Source organism: Nesoenas mayeri, assembly GCF_963082525.1.
Source record: "Nesoenas mayeri genome assembly, chromosome: 23".
NCBI classification, from domain to species: Eukaryota; Metazoa; Chordata; class Aves; order Columbiformes; family Columbidae; genus Nesoenas; species Nesoenas mayeri.
In genome coordinates, this window is record NC_137574.1 from 7121922 (window position 1) to 7144385 (window position 22464).

General features: G+C 48.4%; 1 protein-coding gene across 1 annotated transcript in view; it reads left to right on the top strand.

Moving 5' to 3' along the window:
- Positions 1–8030: 8030 nt before the first annotated feature.
- LOC308048809 (olfactory receptor 14C36-like) overlaps positions 8031–22464 on the top strand; it is a gene marked incomplete at its 5' end in the record, with an annotated part of 80264 nt that continues 65830 nt past the window's right edge. Inside the window, one exon of the mRNA XM_080358118.1 lies at positions 8031–8324. Within this exon, the coding sequence (XP_080214244.1) occupies positions 8031–8324 (294 nt within the window). The remainder of the gene's footprint in view (positions 8325–22464) is intronic.

Sequence of the window (22464 nt, forward strand, 5' to 3'; positions counted from 1 at the left end):
CTGTTCGGTTTTGGGGTGAGGGTGTAGTTTTAGGGTCACTTGAAGTGGTTAGGTTTACAGGTTAGGTTTATGGGTTAGGGACAGGGATAGGGTTATGGTGAAGTTGAGATTTAGATTTAGGTTTATGATTAAAGTTAGAGGTAGGGTTAGGGTTTGAGTTTAGGCTTAGGCTCAGGCTTTGTTTTAGGATTAGAGTGAGGGTATGGGTTAAGCATTGTGGTTAGATTTTTTTAGTGATAGGTGATAGGGAGTAAGCTTATAGTTAGGATTAGCTTGTGAATAGAGTAAGTTTTTGGGGATGTGGTAGAGATTAGGTTATGGTTAGAGTTATGGTTTCATGGTTAAGATCAGGGTTGAGCTTTAGCAATGAATGTTCATATATGTGGTTATGATTACGGGTTAGTTTTATGGGTTAGGAGAAGGGTTAGTGATTAGGGAGACGAGTTAGTATTATAGTTAAGGATAGGGCTAGGGTTAGCAGTTATGACTTAGGGTTAGGGTTTCAGCTAGGGTTAGATGATGGTTAGGGTTAGAGTTGGCATTACCAGTTGGGGGAAGAATTAGAATTAGGGTCTGGTGTTACGATTTTAGTTAGGGGTAGAGTTAGCGTTAGATGTTTAGGGTTAGACTTGGAGTTAGGGTTAGGAATCACAGTTAAGGTTAGTGTTAGGGTACAATTTAGGGCTTAGTTTAAGGGTTAAGATAAGTTTAAGAGTTAGGATTGCATTTAGAGTTAGGGTTAGCACTAGGGTTATCATTTAGATAAGGGTTAGTGTTGGATAAGGTTTAGGGTTAGGTTTAGATTAGGGATAGGGAGTAGAGGTAGAGTCAGGGTCAGGGCTAGAGTTCAGGTTAGGTTTAGGGGTAAGGGCCTATGGTTAGTGCTTGGGGTTAGGCATTTGAGATAGGGTTAGGGGTTAGTTTTCAGGATAGGGTTAGGCTTACTGTTAAGGTTAGGCTTAGGGTTAGGAGTTAGGGTTAGGGTTAGAATTGGGGTAAGGACTTGGGGTGACAGATTAGTTTTAGGATATTGTTAGGGTTGGTGGTAGGGGTTTATTAGTTTTAGGTTAGTGTTAGGGTTGGTGGTAGGGGTTTATTTAGGGTTAGGGAGTAGTGTTATTATAAGTGGTTAGGATTACCGTAAGGGGGTAGGGTTAGGGGTGGGGATAGGGTTAAGGTTAGAATGACGGGTTAGGGTTGCAGTTAGGGTTTGGGATTAGGGGGTAGAGTTAGGTTTCGGGACAGGGGTTTGGGGTTCAGATTAGAGTCAGGGTTAGGGTTTAGGATAAGGATTAGGCTTTTGGTAAGTATTGAGTTAGTGTTATGGGTTGGGGTTACAGAGTAGTGGAAGTGGTTAGGAGTAGGTTGGGGTACTAGGGTTAGATTTCGGGTTAGAGTTAGGGTTTGGATTTACATTTTGGGTTTAGTTAGTGTTCAGGTAAGAGTTCAGGTTAGTGGTTAGTTTTAGATTTACAGTTAGGATTAGATTTAGGGGCCAGGGAGTTGTGTCAGTGGAAGTGGTTAAGGTTAGGGGTTAGTTTTAGGATTCAGTGTTTGAATTAGGGTTAAGTTTCAGATTAGATTTAGGGTTAGGGTTAGATTAGGGTTAGGGGATGGTGTTTACAGTTAGACTTATGGTTAGGGCTTTGGATGAGGTTTATAGTTAGGATTACATTAGTGTTAGGATATAGTTAGTCTTAGGGCGAATGATTAGGTTTCACAGTTAGGGAATAGTGTTAGTGTAAGCAGTTAGGGTTAGGTTTTAATATTAGGGTTGAAGGATAGGACTAGGGTTAGGGTTAGAGTTAGGATTATGGGTAAGTATGAGAGTTAGGTTTAGAAGAGGGTTAGAATGTAGGGTTGGAGTTAGTGTTAGGGGTTAGTTTTCTGTTTTAGGTCAGAGTTAGGATTACGTTTTAGCTTTAGATTTAGGTTAGAGTTAGGGATGAGGTTAGCACTAGGGTTAGGGTTAGTGTTAGGCAGTAGTGTTAGTGGAATGGTCAGAGTGAGGTTTTAGATTTATGTTGGAGATGGAGGTTGGGGTTGGCATTAAGGGTTGCAATTCTGGTTAGTGGTTAGGGGGTAGTGTTAGTGTAAGTCGTTAGGATTAGTTTAAGGGGTTAGGTTTAGGGGTTAGGGGTCAGGATAGCTTTAGGGTTAGGATAATGGGTTAGGGTTTGAATTAGGGTTAGTTTAGGGTTAGAGTCAGTCGTAAGAGTTGCAGGTTAGGATTTGGGTTAGGGCTTGGTTTAGGTTAGTGTTTGTTTTAAGGCTGATATTAGTATGATGGGTTAGGGTTAGGCTAGGGTTTTGGGTTAGGGTTAGAGGTCGCATTACGGTAAGCTTTCAGTGGTTTGAATGAGGGTAAGGGTAGAGTTAGGGTTAGTTTTAGTGTAAGTGGTTAAGGTTAGGGGTAGGGATAGGCTTAGGTTTAGGTTTTGGGTTATACTAGGGTTAGTTTTCAGGTTGAGGGAGTTTGGTTTAGGTTAGATTTTGTGCAAGAGGTAGGGTTAGGGTGGTTGGGTTAATATTATGGTTAGTTTTAGGTGAATGATAGGTTTAGGGTAAGTTTTAAGTGCAGGGATTAGGATTAGGGTTAGAGTAAGGGATGGATAAGTGTTAGGGTTAGGTCTTAGGGAGTGGTGTCAGTGGAAGTGGTTAGGCTTGGGGTCTGGCTCAGGGTCCCAGGGGGATTTGTCAGGTACCAAGGCCTGGATGAAGAGCTCCCTTCTTGGTCGCACACATCCCAAAAGACACAGACACGTCTGTGACTGATCTGCCTGGCGCTGTCCCACCAGCAGTGGCAGATGCATCCTGGAGAGGAGTGGAGCTGCCAGGCACTGTCAGAGGATCTCCCTGAGGTGCCACTCGCTGCCCACCCAGACTCACACACTGTCCCTGGCTGTGACAGATACACCAGCTACGAGCTCTGGACACAGGACACAACAGTCCAACCGCAAAGACCATCTCTGCTGTCCTGAAAGACTCTTATGACCCCTGGAGCCCAAAGCCATGGACCACATGAACTCATTGGACATTTTAGAGGCGTGGCCTATAGACTGAGGAATGAGATCTGTGTGTACATCCAGAGATAGGAAAGTGCTGTTGATTAACTAGAATGTATTGGAGAGTGTGGGACCCGGGCACAACACAGATGGTACAGAAGAAGCGGGGGGGGCACTGTCCTGGTTTCAGCTGGGAGAGAGTTAATTTTCTTCCTAATAGCTGGTAGAGTGCAGTGTGTTGGATTTAATCTGAGAAGAATGTGGATAGCACAGGGATGTTTTGGTTGTTGCTAAGCCATGTTTATACCAGACCAAGGACTTTTCATCAAGGAGGCTGGAGATGCACAAGAAGGTGGGAGGAGCATAGGCAGGACAGCTGGTCCAAGTGGCCAAAGGGATATTCCACACCATATGATGTCATGCTTGGTATGTAAACTAGAGAAAAGTTATCTGGGGGAGCGCTGTTTGGGATCTGGCTGGGTGTCACTCAATGGGTTGTGAGCAATTGCATTGTGCGTGACTTGGTTTATATCTCCTGTTATTACCATTTTTGCAATTACTACTATTACTACTGACATCATTATTATTATAATAACAATTACTATTACTATTTCTATAATTATTTTATTTATTATTATTATTTTATATTTATTGTAGCTGTTGTAGCTGTTGTTGCTATTGTGGCTATTGTGGCTATTGTGGCTATTGTAGCTATTGTGGCTATTGTAGCTATTGTAGCTATTGTTCTTATTGTTGCTATTGTTGCTATTGTTGCTATTGTTGCTGTTGTTATTGTTTTCCCTTTCTGTCTCATTAAACTGTCTTCATTTTAACCCAAGATGTTTATTTCTTTCCTGATTCCCTCTCCCATCCCACTGGGCTGGAGGGAGGAATAGAAGGGCTGTGTGTGATGTTCAGCTGCCTGCTGGGTTAAACAAAACAGTCCTGGTCAAAGGAGTGATCATGCAAGGTGTCCCAGAGGAAGAGGTGAACCTGAGGAGGGCACAGGGTAACAAGGGCCCTTCAATGCCAGGACAGGCTGTGAGGAGCCAGGATGCCAAAAGATGTCAGACTGGAGAATGTTTCAGGACACCATCTGGGTTCAGCCGTCCCCTGCCCTTTGTGCCATGAGAGACACCCCATGGTCCTGCCCAGCCTTGTCCTCGGCTCCTGAGCCAGCTGGGAAGATGGAAAGGGCTCAGCAGCAGTGATCCTCATCCAGCTGGGTCTGTTTCCCAGCTCAACCAGCGTGGCCAGAGCAGAGTCACCCATGGCCCCAGGGCACCACAGCCCCTCGCTCTGCAGAGCAGCATGGCCAGCTCAGGGCCCTGTGGGGAGCACAGGGCGGGAACCAGGACCAGCCGGCCAGGCCAGGCTGGACACCCTCACCTGGGGAAAGGGATGTCCCTGGAGAAGAGCAAGGCAGCATTTCTGTGCCTGCAGGGAGGAATCCAGGAGAAGGAGAAACCTCTTTCTGCAGACACTCATTGGGGTCAGGCTGCTCTGTTGCTGGAGCAGGACTCTTGTTCTGGTCTGAGGAGAGGGGCTGGCACTGATGGACACAGGTCATCTGTGGTGGGGATCTGCTGGAGTTGAATCTGCTTTTCCTGTCTGTCCACACTTCCTCAGGAGACACTCTGCATCGGTATCCATGGGGGAATTCTTCTATCACAGTTTCAAAGTGCTCACTGCCGAAACAGTGTCATCCTGACCAAGTTCTCTGTCATCCTCACTCACACAAGATAAATCAACCTGTTGCCTATGTCATTAAGGAGCTCCATATATCTGAGCTGATCCTTCACACGGGGGGATCCCTCTGTCCTCATCCTCCCTGAGACTCTCTCCAGCAGACCCTGTATCCTTCACCTGAAACACCACAGCTCAGCAAGCTGTCCCACCTCACCTCATATAATCCAAAACTGTCACAGTGCTTTGACAAGACATGGGGCTCCTCCTGGCAGTGGATGTTCGGAAGCTTGTTCAGTGCTACATCACCTGGGTTTCCACCATCCAGAGGGACACAGATTGCCTCTGTGATACCCCTCTTGTAGAGCCAGACCTAATGAACAGCATTTTAAACAATACCTCAGAGTCTGAGTGCATTTCTTTCTGGGTTCATACCAGACCAGCATCAACTGGGGAAAAACACTCTCCCAGCACTCTTGGATGCAAACCCTCTGCTCCCAAGGGCTGGTAAGGCTGCAGTTTGCTCATGAAACCCCTGGCTTGATCCCCAACCACCACAGTTGTTGCCCTCCAGAGTCCTGCCTGGAAGCACAAAGGCCTGGAAGACTGATATGCTGATATGATTCTTTGTGTGTCTATTTTGTGAGCTCCTAAACAAAGGCAAGAGGAATCCCACCTCCTATAGATGTGTAGCAGGGATGGCAGAGCTGAATGTCCTTCAAGTGCTGGGAATAGAAATGCAGGAGGAAAAGCCTCCACTGACTCAGCTGAATCCCTTCCTTCAGCACGGGTAACGAAGATCCCTCCCTGTCACTTTCTGGGTGTCCTGACTAATAATAAGACCAATAGAAAAAAAAAAAAAAAAAAAAAGGACCATAGTTAGAGGTAACTTTTCCTCTGAGAGGGAAAATACACTGCTGGAAATAAGTGTTTCTGCCCAGCATAAGGAGGGAACATCAGTGATGACTTGAGGCTGTTTCACAGCAGGTGCCCCAGGGACACCTGGAGGAGCCCAGAGGGGACAGAGAAAGGGACATCATGGGCTGCTCCTGTGCTGTGAGCTGGGCTGGGCTCCTGGGACACAGGGAGCTCATGGCAGCGGCAGCGCTGCAGAGAGACAGCTCTGCCCTGGAGCAGCTCCTCTGCACACGCAGCAGGGCTGAGGGCTCTGCCTGCAGCACCGAGGGCACAGAGACAGGCACAGAGAGGTTAAAGACAACATGGGGTGGAGGATGCTGAGACATCACTGGGAGAGAAATCTTCACAGCCCTGAAAAGAGTAAGTCTCTGGCTACAGCCCAATTCAACTACAGTTCCTGGAGAGATGCTAAAGCTGGAACATTCCACAAGCTGTGGCATCTCTCAGGAGGGACTTTGCAGTTCCTCCAGTGCAGAGAAAACATGTTATATAGAGATGAGTTTCTCTGCTGCACCTTCAGAGGGACATTTCTAATGGGCTTTTTCAAGGAGAAGGTAAAGGAAGGGATTACAGTAAAGATAAGGAGCTCTCCCAAGTCCTTATTTTCAATTTGTTTCTCTTGGGGAATTTGAGAGGAGAAATGGAAAAGGAGCTCTCATACTTGAACAAGTCATGGACACCACTCAGCTGTAACTTCGTTAGTAGGTCTGATAGGAGCCTCCTGATGAGCCTTCATCCACTCCTCTGCCCATGGACAGATGCAGCATCGCCTTTGCTGGACCCAGCAGGATCACCCACCTGTCTTTGTTTTCAACCTGCAGACAGGAAGATGCTCCCAGGCGGTGCCCTGCAAACAGGCAGGTGTCTGTAGGGCCAGGGTGAGCGCACAGAGTTTGGGATGGGGTCTGTGAGCACTGACAGGGAAAAGACATGGGACAGGGAATCACCTCCCAGGAGGAAAATCTCCTGGCAGCAGGGACATGATCTGGGAAGGAGGAGACAAACCAGAGCTCTTGTGGGAGGGAGGATGTAGAAATCTCTGACAGACCCCCTGCAGTGCAGATCCCTTCTCTGAGCAGCCCCCTCGCCTGCTCTCCCACCCAGCAAAGCCTCTGCCCTCAGGGCCGGGGGCTCCAAGGCATGAAGCAGCTCCTGTGCAGCCAGAGCTCCAGTTCCTCTGCAGAGCACAGGGGCTGAGAGCAGCTGCCCGGCACTGTTGGTGTCTGGGAGGTGGCTGCACAGCTGGGGAAGGGTGACGCTGTCTGAGTGCCCGGCTGCCCCTGCCCTGGCCTCTCTCACACCCACCCTCACCAGATTTTTCCTTCTTGCTCCCCTGCTCTGGGTCACTGCTGTTGGGATCTTGTTCTTGCTGTCAGGCTCTCTGGGGATGGCAGTTTCAACTGCAGAGTCACAGCCCGATCTTGTGGGTCCTTTCCTGCAGGTGTGTCCATGGGCACACGTGTCCCAGCTTTGCTCTGACCTGTGGGATGTGGGCAATGAAGTCTGTGGGGCTGAATCTCCCTGAATCAAATGCCATCATTAGGACTCTTGGCTATCTGCATGAGGTTTCCATCCCAGCTGTGAGCTCCCCTCTGGGATGCAAACCCATCCTATAGCATCTGTGTTATCTGAAAGTCTCAAGGAGAAGCACAGAAATGGTGCGACAGTCAAAATGCTGTTTGGTTTGTGAAATGAGCTACTTCTGCCCTGGGCTAAATGTGAGCTGCTGAGACCTTAGAAAACAGTGAGATGTGTAGTGGTCTGAGGTGGATCCCTCTGCTCTTAGCAGTGTCTGGTGGCTTTTCAGGGTAACATGGGAGTGTGATCACCCTCCATCTCAGAAAAGTGCCAGCCCAGGGCAGCTGGAGCAAGACAGAGGGACAGACCAGCTCCCCTCACTCTGCACTAAGCCACAGGCAGCCTCTTGCCTTGCAGGACTCGCTCTGTTCTCCCTGAGTGCAGCAGAAATGCTGATGGTTTCTGACATCCAAGAACATTCCCCAGGGTGAGAGGGGAGAAGGAGCTGTAAAAAACCCCAAACCTCTCAAAATGCCTTCTGCCACCTCATTTCCTTATCCCTGGGAGTGCAGATGCTGACAGGTATCTCTGCACCAGGAGCAGCTTCATGTGACAAAGCTGAACCCCAGGACAGTCCCCTGCCCCCGTTCCCATGACCCCACTGCTGCAGAGCAGGGCTGACTCTTCAGCAGCCAGCGGGCACAGGCCCTGCTCCTCATGCACCTCCAGCCAGCACCACCCAGGGCTCAGACACGGAGCTGAGGGAAGGTCTGGAAAAGGACAAGGGGCTGTAGAGCAGGGGGAGGGTGTGTGAGAAATGGCTTAGACTTTGCTCAGAGAAATCTCCCCAAAATTCTCACTGTCTTTTTCTTCTGTGATAGCCCCCATAGCCAAAATCAGCAAATGTCCAACAGCAGCTCCATCACCCAGTTCCTCCTCCTGGCATTCACAGACACACGGGAGCTGCAGCTCTTGCACTTCTGGCTCTTCCTGGGCATCTACCTGGCTGCCCTCCTGGGCAACGGCCTCATCATCACCACCATAGCCTGGGACCAGCACCTGCACACCCCCATGTACTTCTTCCTGCTCAACCTCTCCGTCATTGACCTGGGCTACATCTCAACCACTGTCCCCAAGTCCATGGCCAATTCCATCTGGAACACCAGGGCCATCTCCTACACAGGATGTGCTGCCCAAGTGTTTCTGTTTGTCTTTTTAGCTTCAGCAGAGTATTCTATCCTCACCATCATGGCCTATGACCGCTATGCTGCCATCTGCAAACCCCTGCACTACGGGACCCTCCTGGGCAGCAGAGCTTGTGTGCACATGGCAGCAGCTGCCTGGGCCACTGGGTTCCTGTATTCTCTGCTGCACACAGCAAATACGTTTTCACTACCACTCTGCAAGGGCAATGCTGTGGACCAGTTCTTCTGTGAAATCCCCCAGATCCTCAAGCTCTCCTGCTCAGACACCTACCTCAGGGAAGTCTGGGTTCTTGTGATTTCTTTCTCAGTGGCATTCGGCTGTTTTGTGTTCATTGTGCTGTCCTATGTGCAGATCTTCAGGGCTGTGCTGAGGATCCCCTCTGAGCAGGGACGGCACAAAGCCTTTTCCATGTGTCTCCCTCACCTGGCCGTGGTCTCCCTGTTTGTCAGCACTATCATATTTTCCTACCTCAAGCCCCCCTCCATCTCCTCCCCATCCCTGGATCTGGTAGTGTCTGTTCTGTACTCAGTGGTGCCTCCAGCAGTGAACCCCCTCATCTACAGTATGAGGAACAAGGAGATCAAGGATTCAGTGTGGCAACTAATGAATGGCTGTTTTATGAAGCAATAAACTGCCCATAATCTTCGGCATAGCATAGATAATGTAAATAATTTTCTCACTGAGTGGTTGTGCCCGTGTCCACTGGACACCCTAGACCACCTGCTGCAGGTCAGTCGTCACGGACCGGTCTCTCACATCCACCATTTCCAGCACTGGCTTCTCACTTCAGCTTGAAGAGGTTCTTTGTCCCTCCCTGGCAGCACAACTAATGAGTAGGTCAGATGTCCATGTTTGCATTGTATAGACAAGATGTAAACAAATGCACAAAGTGCTTCTGAGGTGATGAACCCGAGTGAGCAGAAACACCATCAGCTATTCCTTGGGGTTTCATGAAGGTCAGTGGGACAGACAGTGTCTTGATGCGATTTCATATTGAGAGTAACATCCTTTGGGGAACCACCTGAATGTAGCACTGGGATGTGCTTCCTGGAACAGAAGATCCCACCTCCATTCTTTATGCCATGAGGCATCTCATGTAAGTGCAGAGAAGGGTGACAAATGGCAGGGCTGAGGTGCCTCCCAGCCCCCTGGAGTGGCAGCAGGAGGTCAGAGAGACACAGTGACTCCTGCATCTGTGTGTACAAGGGAAACACTCTGTCTCTCAACATCCATGGGTGCATAAGGAGTCCATGGTGAGGTTACTTCTCTCTGGTCAGGCTAAAGACCACAAGAAGCCTGACGCGTTGGGGTCCCTGCCTGCAGAGCAGTTTCTGAGATAGTCGAGCTTTCCATGGTAGTGGGAAGAGGCCAGAGAGGGGAAAAAAAAATAACTCAAAAAAGGACAACTTGGGAGGTGCATTCTGGATATCAGGAGGAAGAAACGTCAGTGGAAGGGCAGTGCTGCGGTGAAGGAGGTCACCCAGAGGCAGTTGGGATCAGCCCATGGCTTTGTGTTTCAACAAACAGCCAGTGAGGGTGCAGTGAATGAGGCACGGACTCTCGGGAAGGTGCAATGAGAGACATTTATTACAAACTCAGGCTTGCATTTATACTTGCTATGATTCTTGCTCAAGCATTTGCTGATTTGCCAAGTGAGTCATTATATAAGCGATATATTTCATGTTCCCACCAAAGTTACTGGTGTAAACACAGGTTTTGTCTGTCTTATGGTATCCCTCTGTCCTTGATGTATCAATCCTGTATCAGTCCCTCTGTCCTTGATGTCTCACATAGCATACAGTACTTGCTTCTTGTATTTTTCCACTAGCGCTCGTTCTCACACTGTCGACTCTCGCAGTTTCTCACAGGTCCAATCTTAGCACGCTGCCACATCTCCCCTTTGTGTTTACTAAGTGCATAGCCATAGCAGTATGTAATTGCATGGCTATTACCTGATTAAAACTTTTTTCAATCATTTGTTTTAACTAGATGTCTCTTTGAGACGGTTTAAAAACCCAGTTGGAGATTCCTTACAATCCTGTTTATTCTCAAAAAGTTTTGGTATATTTATAGCTGTAGGTATAGTGTGTCAGACAAATTGTAGCAGCGCTGAGTAGAGAAGAAGGATGACCTCTCTCAACCATCTGGCAGTGCTGAGTCAAGGGAGATGACAAGTATCTTGTCTGGTTGGCCACACTCCCACTAATGCAGCCCATTGTGTACCTTTACTTTGAAAGTGAAAAGCCAGGAGAGGACGAGGCTTTGGGAAAAGATGAAAACAGCCTTCCCATACCTTCTTGGTTACCATCAGGGTATCCTCCCTGGCCTGAGTTTGGCTTCCTTTGTATTTTCATTCAATCTTTCTCAGGTTTTGACCAAGGGGATTAATCCCTTGATCACCTATTCAGTTAAACTAGTACCTCCTTCACTCATCTGGAGTGTCTTGTAATGACTGATACTCTGATCTTTCAGGGGCACCACAAACCTGATAGGCCATCTACAAGGACTCATGAACAGCTGGCAAAGCAGAGCTTCACTCCAGGAGAACCTTGAAAAACTCTGGGATTGGGCAATAAAACCTCATGAAATTTTAGAAGGAGAAGTTGCCGGTTCTTTACTGGGGGCAGAATAACCCCACACATGAGGGCACGCTGGGACCTGAACAGCTCAGGAGTGATTCTGAGCAGAAGGGGCTGGGCATGACGAGGGATGCCATACGAGCCAGTGGTGCACGCTCACCATGAGTAAGGCCAAGGGCATGTGGGGCTGCGTTAGGAGGAGTGTGGCCAAAAAACAACAGAATTATCGTCCCCTTTGAATCGGTGCTGTGGTGGCCGCATCTGGGCTAGTGTGTCTGGGTGTGGGACTCCCTGTTCTGGAGGAATGGAGAGGAACTAGAGAAACTTCAGAGATCTGCCAGGATGGGGTTTGGGGCCTTTGAGAGAGGCTGAGAGACCTGGGTTTCTGGAGCCTGGTGAAGTGCAGGCTCAGGGCACTGGAGCAGTAGCCTGCAACTGCTAGAAGGGTGGTTTCAGAGATAATGGAGCTTTTCTTGGTAGTAGAAAGTGAAGGAAACCTCCACAAAGTGCAACTTGGAAGGTTCAGATTGGAGGTTCAGAAAAAGACATCTCAGTCCAAGGGCAGTGCTGTGGTACAAGAGGTCACGCAGAGGGAGTCTGGATCAGCCCATGGCTTTGGGCTTCAAGGAAAGAGCAGTGAGGGTGGAGAGACATCAGTGAAAGTAGGAATGCTGGGATGAGAGCTAGGTAGGAAGGCAAGATGGATGTTAACAGCCTGAAGGGACAAAGGTGCCTGAAGGGGACAGTATTAGCAAACATGAAGTATCACAGTACCACAGTATGTTTGGGATTGGAAGGGACCTCAAAAGATCATCCAGTCCAATCCCCCTGTTGGAGCAGGAACGCCCAAGTGGGGTCGCATAGGAACATGTCCAGGCGGGTTTTGAATGTCTCCAGAGAAGGAGACTCCACAACCCCCCTGGGAAGCCTGTTCCAGTGCTCTGTCACCCTTACTGAGAAGAAGTTTTTTCTCAAATTTAAGTGGAACCTCTTGTGTTCCAGCTTGATCCCGTTACCCCTTGTCCTATCATTGTTTGCCAACGAGAAGAGCCTGGCTCCATCCTCATGGCACTCACCCTTTATATATTTATAAACATTAATAAGGTCACCCCTCAGTCTCCTCTTCTCCAAACTAAAGAGACCCAGCTCCCTCAGCCTTTCCTCATAAGGAAGGTGCTCCACTCCCTTAATCATCTTCGTTGCCCTACGCTGGACCCTCTCCAGCAGTTCCCTGTCCTTCTTGAACTGAGGGGCCCAGAACTGGACACAATATTCCAGATGTGGTCTCACCAGGGCAGAGTAGAGGGGCAGGAGGACCTCTCTTGATCTACTATCCACCTCCCTTCTAATACACCCCAGGTATCATTGGCCTTCCTGGCCACAAGGGCACAGTGCTGGCTCATGGTCATCCTGTTGTCCACCAGGACTCCCACGTCCCTTTCCCCTACACTGCTCTCTAATATGTAATTTCCCAACCTATACTGGAACCTGGGGTTGTTCCTGCCCAGATGCAGGACTCTACACTTTCCCTTGTTAAATTTCATTAGGTTATTCCCTGCCCAACTCTCCAGCCTGTCCAGGTCTCGCTGGATGGCAGCACAGCCTTCTGGCGTGTCAGCCACTCCTCCCAGCTTAGTGTCATCAGCAAACTTGCTGATAGTACACTCTATTCCCTCGTCTAAATCGTTAATGAATATATTGAATAATACTGGCCCCAGTACTGACCCCTGAGGCACTGCACTAGATACTGGACTCCAACTAGACTCCGCACCATTGACTACCACTCTCTGGCTTCTCTCCTTAAGCCAGTTTGTAACCCACCTCACTACTCTATTGTCTAGGCCACATCTCCTCAACTTAGCTGTGAGGATGCTGTGGGAGACTGTGTCAAAGGCTTTACTGAAGTCAAGGTAGACCACATCCACCGCTCTGCCATCATTCATCCACCTTGTTACATTCTCATAAAAGGCTATGAGGTTGGTCAAGCATGACCTACCCTTGGTAAAGCCATGCTGACTGCCCCTAATAACCCTCTCATCCTTGATATGCCTTGAGATGGCACCAAGGATAAGCTGTTCCATTACTTTCCCAGGGACAGAGGTGAGGCTGATCGGTCTATAATTACCCGGGTCCTCCTTCTTGCCCTTTTTGAAGGCTGGAGTGACATTTGCTTTCCTCCAATCCTCGGGCACCTCTCCCGTTTCCCAAGACTTGACAAAGATGATGGAGAGCGGTCCAGCAATGACTTCAGCCAGCTCCCTCAGCACCCGCGGATGCATCCCATCTGGACCCATGGATTTATGGATGTCCAGACTATTTAATTGCTCCCTAACCCAGTCCTCATCAACTAAAGCAAACTCCTCCATTGACCTGGCTTCATCCGGGGTCTCAGGGGCACAGGGCTCCCCAGGACAGCCTCCGGCAGAGTAGACAGAGACAAAGAAGGCATTCAGTAATTCTGCCTTCTCTGTATCTTCTGCCACCAGGGCACCCACCCCATTCATCAGTGGGCCTACATTGCCTTTGGTATTAGTTTTATCCGCTATGTATTTGAAAAACTTCTTTTTGCTGTCCTTGACACCTCTCGCCAGCTGTAATTCTAAGGAGACCTTGGCTATCCTAGCTGCCTTCCTACATCCTCTAACAGCAGCCTTATATTCTTCCCAAGTGGCCAGCCCCTGCTTCCATGACCTGTAAACTCTCCTCTTCTGCTTGAGCATACCCAACAGATCCCTACTCAACCACGCAGGCCTCCTGGCTCCCTTCCTTGACTTCCTACGTGTGGGGATGCTCTGATCCTGAGCGTGGAAGAAGCAATCTCTGAATGCAATCCAGTTCTCTTGGGATAGTAGACATGGCCAAGGGCTCTGGTGAGGCTGAAATGGCAGACAGGACCAAGGTCTTTGTCCCCCTGGCTATGGCAGTTGTATCTGTCTCTGAGAGCTACCAGGATAAACTCTGTTTTGAGGCCCTGGACTTTGATTCTCGTTGCCCCTTTTTGGGGAAGCCAGGAGGGGTTGTACAGTTTCCTACACTTGGCCTTGCTCAATCTCACACCCCACTGCTCCAGGAAGAGCCCTGAGCCACGCATGAGGGATCCGTCTTCCCAGGGCCTGGGGTCAGGGTTTGGCCTTTAGCTGGTAAAACAGACCAAGGATTTTCTCCATAGCAGACCAACCTGTACAGTGCCTTTTCCTACCTGCAATCACAACCTTCAATTATCTTCTCTAACGAGTCCATGGAGAGGCTTTGTCAATAATGACCCTCAGTGGGGTCAATCAATACTTCAAGGTACTTTGAGTTGTGTTTCTGACTTCCACCTCCTGAGCGATTTGTTCAGTCTCCTCTCAGTATCTGTAGTTCATGGACTAAGGGCCAAATACACCATGGGGCTCATTAAAATACAGAAAGTATTAATGAACTCTTTCTCTTCCTGTAATTTTCTTCAAGTCTTCAAGACACTAAAACTAATTTGAGCTGTTTCATAATGTAGCAAAGAAGGAAGATTTCAAAATGCACTTAGCAGAAATTATTCTGTATTTTGAAGGGCATATTATGTTCCTTTTCAGTTCAGTGAACAGGTGATAGTAGCGTTCTCTCATTGATAACGATCCAGAATGTCTCCTCAGTAGGTCTGGACAGCTAGGAAAAGCAGTCCCTTGACATCCAACATAGTATGGACAACGCTCCTCCTCACCTGCCAAACCTAACCCTTTCTCTCATTACCCCCTGGGACTTGTTCTCACTTTTCTTTACATCAGATTTGTCCACATTTCTCTGCAGCTGGATGTTACAGCTCCTTTGCACCATTTCCCAAATGCTCTTCCTAGAAAGCTGGCTACGCAGAGACATGGAATGATTTTTCCTAATTACAAACAAAGAAAGGTGAAGCACAATTAAGCTTCAAAAATAATAAAACACACTCCTCCACCATAAGTTAAGTACAAGCTACCTTTAATGAGGTTGTCTTTCAACAAGGGATAATCTTATGAGAAATGTTTTAGGTAAGCAGATAAAAGAATAAAGATACAAACATAATTAAAGAGTTGACTAAGGAGACAATTAAACTACTGCAAAACAGGCAAACATTTAACTACCTGAAGTTCAAAACAGCATCTGGCAAGTTGGGAGCAATCTGAATTAATAAAGAATAAGAGAAAGAGAAAAGTAGAGAATACTGGAAAGGGTCTTTGTCTAGAGAGTCTGCAACTGAAAATGGGACTTTAGAAACAGTCATTAATTCAGGACAGGTGAAAATAGGTGAAAGATCACAGAAATTAAATACACCATATAACAGGTGCAATAGTGACAAGGATGTTCCCAGAGATCAACTCATCTTTGGAATATCCCTTTTGAAAGATCACAGGATTGGTAGAGGTCTCTTGTGAGTGAGAAAAACCCAATGTTGCAGCCAAAAGTGCCTGCCAGGGAACCACAAGCTGTACAAGAACACTCTGGTGAGGAGTGACCTGTCCAATGAGTCCTCTTGGGTGACATTTCTGGGCACCTAAAAGAGCAAAACATGTCCAAAAACCATCAGCATGGACTTAGCAAGGGTAATTAATGTCTCACAAACTTGATTGGCTTCATGATGAAGTAACTGCATTTCTGCGTGAGGGGAGAACAGTGGCTGTCATTTACCTCAGCTTCAGCAAGGCTCTTGGCATGCTGTCCCTCAATGTTCTTGTACCCGAGGTAGGCCATTACAGTCAGATGGGTTGACAAATAGATGGGTGAAAACAGTTGGATATCAGGCTGACAGAGCAGTGGTGAAGGGGTCTCATGCCCAACCTCGAGACCACTGGGACTTACTGGGGGCTTGTGGGGCAGCACAGGGGACTCTGCTGAGACCTGGGCAGTTTAATACTTTAATAATCTGTGACCTTGAGGAGACAACTCTCAGCACATTTGTTGATGATGCTAAGTTGAGAAACCTCATAGGCAGGAGGGCTGTCCTGTCAGGAACATCACGACAGAGAAGGACAAAGGGCAGGTCCTGCACCTGGCATAGACTAACCCCTGAAGATGTTGATAACTGGGAGAGAGGTCAGTGGAGGGCTGCTAAGATGCTCAGGGACTGGGACACTTGCTGGGAGGAGAAACTGAGGGAAAGGGCCTTTGTTCAGCCTGGAGAAGAGAAGGCTTTGGGCACCTCGTAATAGCCTCTCTGTCCCTGCGGGGAGGTTTCTCCAGAAGGTGGAGCCAGTCTTGTCATGGCCATGCTTGGCAGAAGGATAATAGACAACAGTCAGATGTTGAAATAAGGAAGGTTCAGGATGCAGATAAGGAAAATATTCTTCTCCGTGAAGGCATCAAAGCATTGGAGCAGCTCCCCAGCTTTGTTGTGCTGTCTCTGTCCTTGGATGTTTTCCAGCCCCCACATGATAAAGCCTTGAGTAACGTGGTCTCACTTCACAGCTGAACGTGCTGTGAGGAGGAGGTCAGACCTGAGACCTCCTGAACTCCCATTCAGGAGAGTGGAAACCCGAATGATGCTGTGGTGTCTTCCCCTCTGACACTTCCCCTGATGAGAGGAGGGAATGTTCTCGGGTTCCCCATGACCATGGAAGTCAGTCAGTATAGTCAGACCAGCTGGAGCTTGCTTGTCCTCTTGCCATGCTCAGCAATAAAAGCCATGAGAAGGGCCGAGGTGTGCAGGGGGGATTCATAATCAAGGCATTTGATGTCTTCTGCCGTATTTACTGTGTTGTGGTAGGTATTCTACCTTGTGGAAAGGATAATGGAACATATCTCCCTCTTCCCTTAGAATCACAGAACGGTTTGGGTTGGAAGAGACCTTAAAGATCATCTAGTTCAAACCCCATTACCAGGATCTTCCTCAAGAAAAGGTTGTTCGAATCTATCACAGTATCACAGTATCACAGTATGTTCTGGATTGGAAGGGACCTCAAAAGATCATCTAGTCCAATCCCCCTGCTGGAGCAGGAATGCCTAAGTGAGGTTGCACAGGAACATGTCCAGGTGGGTCTTGAATGTCTCCAGAGAAGGAGACTCCACAACCCCCCTGGGCAGCCTGTTCCAGTGCTCTGTCACCCTTACTGAGAAGAAGTTTTTTCTCAAATTTAAGTGGAACCTCTTGTGTTCCAGCTTGATCCCATTGCCCCTTGTCCTATCATTGTTTGCCAACGAGAAGAGCCTAGCTCCATTCTCATGGCACTCACCTTTTATATATTTATAAACATTAATAAGGTCACCCCTCAGTCTCCTCTTCTCCAAACTAAAGAGACCCAGCTCCCTCAGCCTTTCCTCATAAGGGAGAGGCTCCACTCCCTTAATCATCTTCGTTGCCCTACGCTGGACCCTCTCCAGCAGTTCCTTCTCCTTCTTGAACTGAGGGGCCCAGAACTGGACACAATATTCCAGATGTGGTCTCACCAGGGCAGAGTAGAGGGGCAGGAGGACCTCTCTCGATCTACTAACCACCCCCTTTCTAATACATCCCAGGATGCCATTGGCCTTCCTGGCCACAAGGGCCCAGTGCTGGCTCATGGTCATCCTGTTGCCCACCAGGACCCCCAGGTCCCTTTCCCCTACACTGCTCTCTAATATGTAATTTCCCAACCTATACTGGAACCTGGGGTTGTTCCTGCCCAGATGCAGGACTCTACACTTTTCCTTGTTAAATTTCATTAGGTTATTCCCCGCCCAACTCTCCAGCCTGTCTAGGTCTCGCTGGATGGCAGCACAGCCTTCTGGCGTGTCAGCCACTCCTCCCAGCTTAGTGTCATCAGCAAACTTGCTGATAGTACACTCTATTCCCTCGTCTAAGTCGTTAATGAATATATTGAATAATACTGGCCCTAGTACTGACCCCTGAGGTACTCCACTAGATACTGGTCTCCAACTAGACTCCGCACCATTGACTACCACTCTCTGGCTTCTCTCCTTCAGCCAGTTTGTAACCCACCTCACTACTCTATTGTCTAGACCACACCTCCTCAACTTAGCAACTAGGATGCTGTGGGAGACTGTGTCAAAGGCTTTACTGAAGTCAAGGTAGACCACATCCACCGCTCTGCCATCATTCATCCACCTTGTTACATTCTCATAAAAGGCTATGAGGTTGGTCAAGCATGACTTACCCTTGGTAAAGCCATGCTGACTGCCCCTAATAACCTTCCTATCCTTGATATGCCTTGAGATAGCACCAAGGATAAGTTGTTCCATTACTTTCCCAGGGACAGAGGTGAGGCTGATCGGTCTATAATTACCCGGGTCCTCCTTCTTGCCCTTTTTGAAGATTGGAGTGACATTTGCTTTCCTCCAATCCTCGGGCACCTCTCCCGTTTCCCAAGACTTGACAAAGATGATGGAGAGCGGTCCAGCAATGACCTCAGCCAGCTCCCTCAGCACCCGCGGATGCATCCCATCTGGACCCATGGATTTATGGATGTCCAGTCTATTTAATTGCTCCTTAACCCAGTCCTCATCAACTAAAGCAAGCTCCTCCATTGACCTGGCTTCATCTGGGGTCTCAGGGGTACAGGGCTCCCCAGGACAGCCTCCAGCAGAGTAGACAGAGACAAAGAAGGCATTCAGTAATTCTGCCTTCTCTGTATCTTCCGCCACCAGGGCACCCACCCCATTCCTCAGTGGGCCTACATTGCCTCTGGTATTAGTTTTATCCGCTATGTATTTGAAAAAGTTCTTTTTGCTGTCCTTGACCCCTCTCACCAGCTGTAATTCTAAGGAGGCCTTGGCTATCCTAGCTGCCTTTCTACATCCTCTAACAGCAGCCTTATATTCTTCCCAAGTGGCCAGCCCCTGCTTCCATGACCTGTAAACTCTCCTCTTCTGCTTGAGCATACCCAACAGATTCCTATTCAACCACGCAGGCCTCCTGGCTCCCTTCCTTGACTTCCTACGTGTGGGGATGCTCTGATCCTGAGCGCGGAAGAAGCAATCTCTGAATGCAATCCAGCTCTCTTGGGCCCCTTTTCCTTCAAGCAGTCTTGCCCATGGGATTTCCCCCAGAAATTGCTTGAAAAGGCCAAAGTTAGCCCTGCTAAAGTCCAGGGTTGCAATTCTACTTGCTATGCTGTTCCTGCCACACAAGATGCTGAACTCCACCATCTCGTGGTCACTGCAACCCAGGCAGCCCTCAACCTTTACTGCTTCGACCAGACCCTCCTTGTTAGTGAGGATGAGATCCAGCAGTGCACCTCTCCTAGTCGGCTCCTCCACCATTTGCATGAGGAAGTTATCATCAATGCACTGGAGGAACCTCCTGGACTGTGGCTGGCTGGCTGAATGGTCCTTCCAGCAAACATCAGGGAAGTTAAAATCACCCACAACAACCAGGGCCTGTGACTGCGAGGCCACTCTCAGCTGCCCATAGAAGGCCTCATCAACTTCCTCAGCCTGATCTGGTGGCCTGTAACAGACACCCACAACAGTGTCACCCCTGCCAGCCTGCCCCTTGATCCTGACCCATACACTCTCAACTCGCTCATCATCCACTCCTGGGCAGAATTTAGTACATTGTAGTTGCTCTCTCACATAGAGAGCAACTCCACCACCACGCCTGGCTGATCTGTCTTTCCTGAAAAGGGCATAGCCATCCATGACCACATTCCAGTCATGTGAACTGTCCCACCATGTTTCTGTAATTGCCACCAGGTCATAATCTCCCAGCCGAACATAGGATTCTAACTCCTCCTGCTTATTCCCCATGCTGCGCGCATTGGTGTACAGGCATTTCAAGGAGCGAGCAGAGCACTCCCATTTCTCCCTAGGAGCATAGGAGGCCACCTGGTCCTCATCAGTTCTAGAATGCTGCCCCACTGGGACAAGCCCAGCTACAACCCCATCCCCCTTCGAGCCTAGTTTAAAGCTCTCCAAATGAGCCCAGCTAATTCCTGCCCCAGCATTCTTTTGCCCCTCTGAGATAAACCTTTCCCACGTGACACTGTCCGGACTGGTGTCTTATAGAACCAACCATTATCAAAAAATCCAAAGCCCTGCCTGTAGCACCACTCTTGGAGCCAACCATTTAGAGAATGAATTTTCCTATTCCATCCCACATCGTCACTTGAAGATGGAAGGAGTGAAGAAAAGATCACTTGAGCCCCTGAGTCTTTCACCATCCTTCCCAAGACCTTGAAATCATTCTTCATTGCCCTCAGACTACGGGAAGCAGCTTCCTCCCCATCTGTCTGGAAGACCAGCAGCGGGTAGTAGTCTGTCGGGTGCACCAGTCTTGGGAGCTCTCTAGCAATATCCTTGATCCGGGCTCCAGGTAGACTACAAACTTCTCTAAGATGAGGGTCAACTCTGCATATTGGGCCCTCTGTTCCTTTCAGAAGGGAATTTCCTATTACTATCACCCTTATTTCTTTCTTAATAGAGGCAGTCTTAAGTTGTGGAGTCAACCGCCTCTTCCTATGTGATCTTGTAGGCAGGCTTGGCACTGCCTCCTCACCTACCTCTTCTTCCAGATCCAAGGCCTCAAACCTATTATGGAGGGGCACCTGAGGAGACAAAGCAGGCAGGGAGGGGGCTGCCCGTGACGCCGAATCGGAATACGCTTCCAACCCTCGTCGTCTTTTAGGTCCCCTACCTCTGCCTGACAGCAACAAGGGTGGGGCCGTCTCAGTACTTCCGCCTCTTTCTGAGAGGGCAGGAGGTCCATCTCCTTTTGGGGGATACCTCCCTGGGACCTTTCCGACTGGCACGTCAGGGTGTTACTCCACCAGTCAATCTCCCTTTCGCACTCCCTGATGGTCCTCAGCGTCTCAATTTCCTCCTTAAGCTTCACCACCATGCTGAGCAGATCTTGCACCTGCTGCATCTCATTACATTGATTTGACTGAAACTGAGTTAATTTTCTTCATGCAGTTAGAATCATTTTTGCAGGTAGGAGTAGAAACGATGCATTGCAGGACACAGACAGAAATTCACGCAGAGGCAGAGATCTTGTTCAGGAAGGAGCGCAGAGCCTGGCCAAGCAGAGACCTGACCTAGGCCTATGCTGCCTTCTTTATTCACCATTCACAATTTATAGGATTTACAGGTACTGGCCTGGACTAAGATGTTTACAAAAAGGTGCTTTTCCACTAATTGTTATTAAGAACACACTAAACTCATGTGATGTTTGTCTCACTTGTTTTTCCACTCATTCACAGACCAGGCCCAAGGACATTCACACATCCCATGCACTTGGGGGTGGTTATCCAGCCCGAGATACCAAACTCACCAGTCTGGGCTATAACTTTTTACAATTACGAGAAACGTACTTCAAAGCAATCTGTCCAAGGCCCTTTATATATTCTTATGTTAGTATTATGTCTTCGATCATCCAGATGGTCATGTTACTATTGATCTTCCTTTATCATCCAGGTGGCTGGATAAATGAGGGGCTGGGAGTCACTCCTCCTCTTGGGGCACCAGGGACCCCAGGATTCGGGAACTCTGGGAGCTGGGAGGACAGCTGGGGCAATGGGCAATGTGGACAGCTGGGGACTGGGATCCTCAGTCACTGCTGGCACTGACAATGGGGAGCACTGGTGAATCCTGGGCTCTGGGAGAGGAGGGCTGGGCTTGGGGGAAGCGCTGGGGTGGTGTCAGTGCCCAGCTCCAGCCCACCCCATTTCCCTTGCACTGCCAGCTCCCAACTGGTCCAGTCTCCAGCCACAGCTGAGAACAGAGCAGACGGAACATCCCATTAAGGTTAGGTTAGTGATAGGGTTAGTGTTAGTTTAGGGTTATAATTTAGTATTGGGGTTAGAGTTTAGGGTTACTGTTAGAGTTAGAGTCAGGGTTAGGGCTCAGTTTTACATTTATGGTTAGAGTTAGTGGTAGGGGTTAGGGGTAAGGTTAGGGTATGGGTTGGAATAGTGTTACGTTTCGGGGTTAGGGTGTAGTTTGGATTTACATTTCAGGTTTGGTTAGTGTTCAGGTTAGAGTTAGGGTTAGTGGTTAGTTTTAGATTTAGATTTACGGTTACGGTTAGGTTTAGGGGCCAGGGAGTTGTGTCAGTGGAAGTGGTTAAGGTTTGGGGTTAGTTTTAGGATTTAGGGTTTGAATTAGGGTTAAGTTTCAGATTAGATTTAGGGTTAGGGTTAGATTAGAGTTAGGGGATGGTGTTTACAGTTAGACTTATGGTTAGGGCTTTGGATGAGGTTTACAGTTAGGATTAGATTAGTTTTAAGATATAGTGAATCTTAGGGCTAAGGAATAGGTTTCAGAGTTAGGGAATAGTGTAAGTGTAAGCAGTCAGGGTTATGTTTTAATATTAGGGTTGAAGGGTAGGACTAGGGTTAGGGTTAGAGTTAGGATTATTGGTAAGTATTAGAGTTAGATTAGGTTTAGAAGAGGGTTAGAATGTAGGGTTGGAGTTAGCATTAGGGGTTAGTTTTCTGTTTTGGGTTAGAGTTAGGATTACGTTTTAGCTTTAGCTTTAGGTTAGAGTTAGGGATGGGGTTAGCATTAGGGTTAGGGTTAGTGTTAGGCAGTAGTGCTAGTGGAACGGTCAGAGTGAGGTTTTAGATTTATATTGGAGATGAAGGTTGGGGTTGGCATTAAGGGTTGCA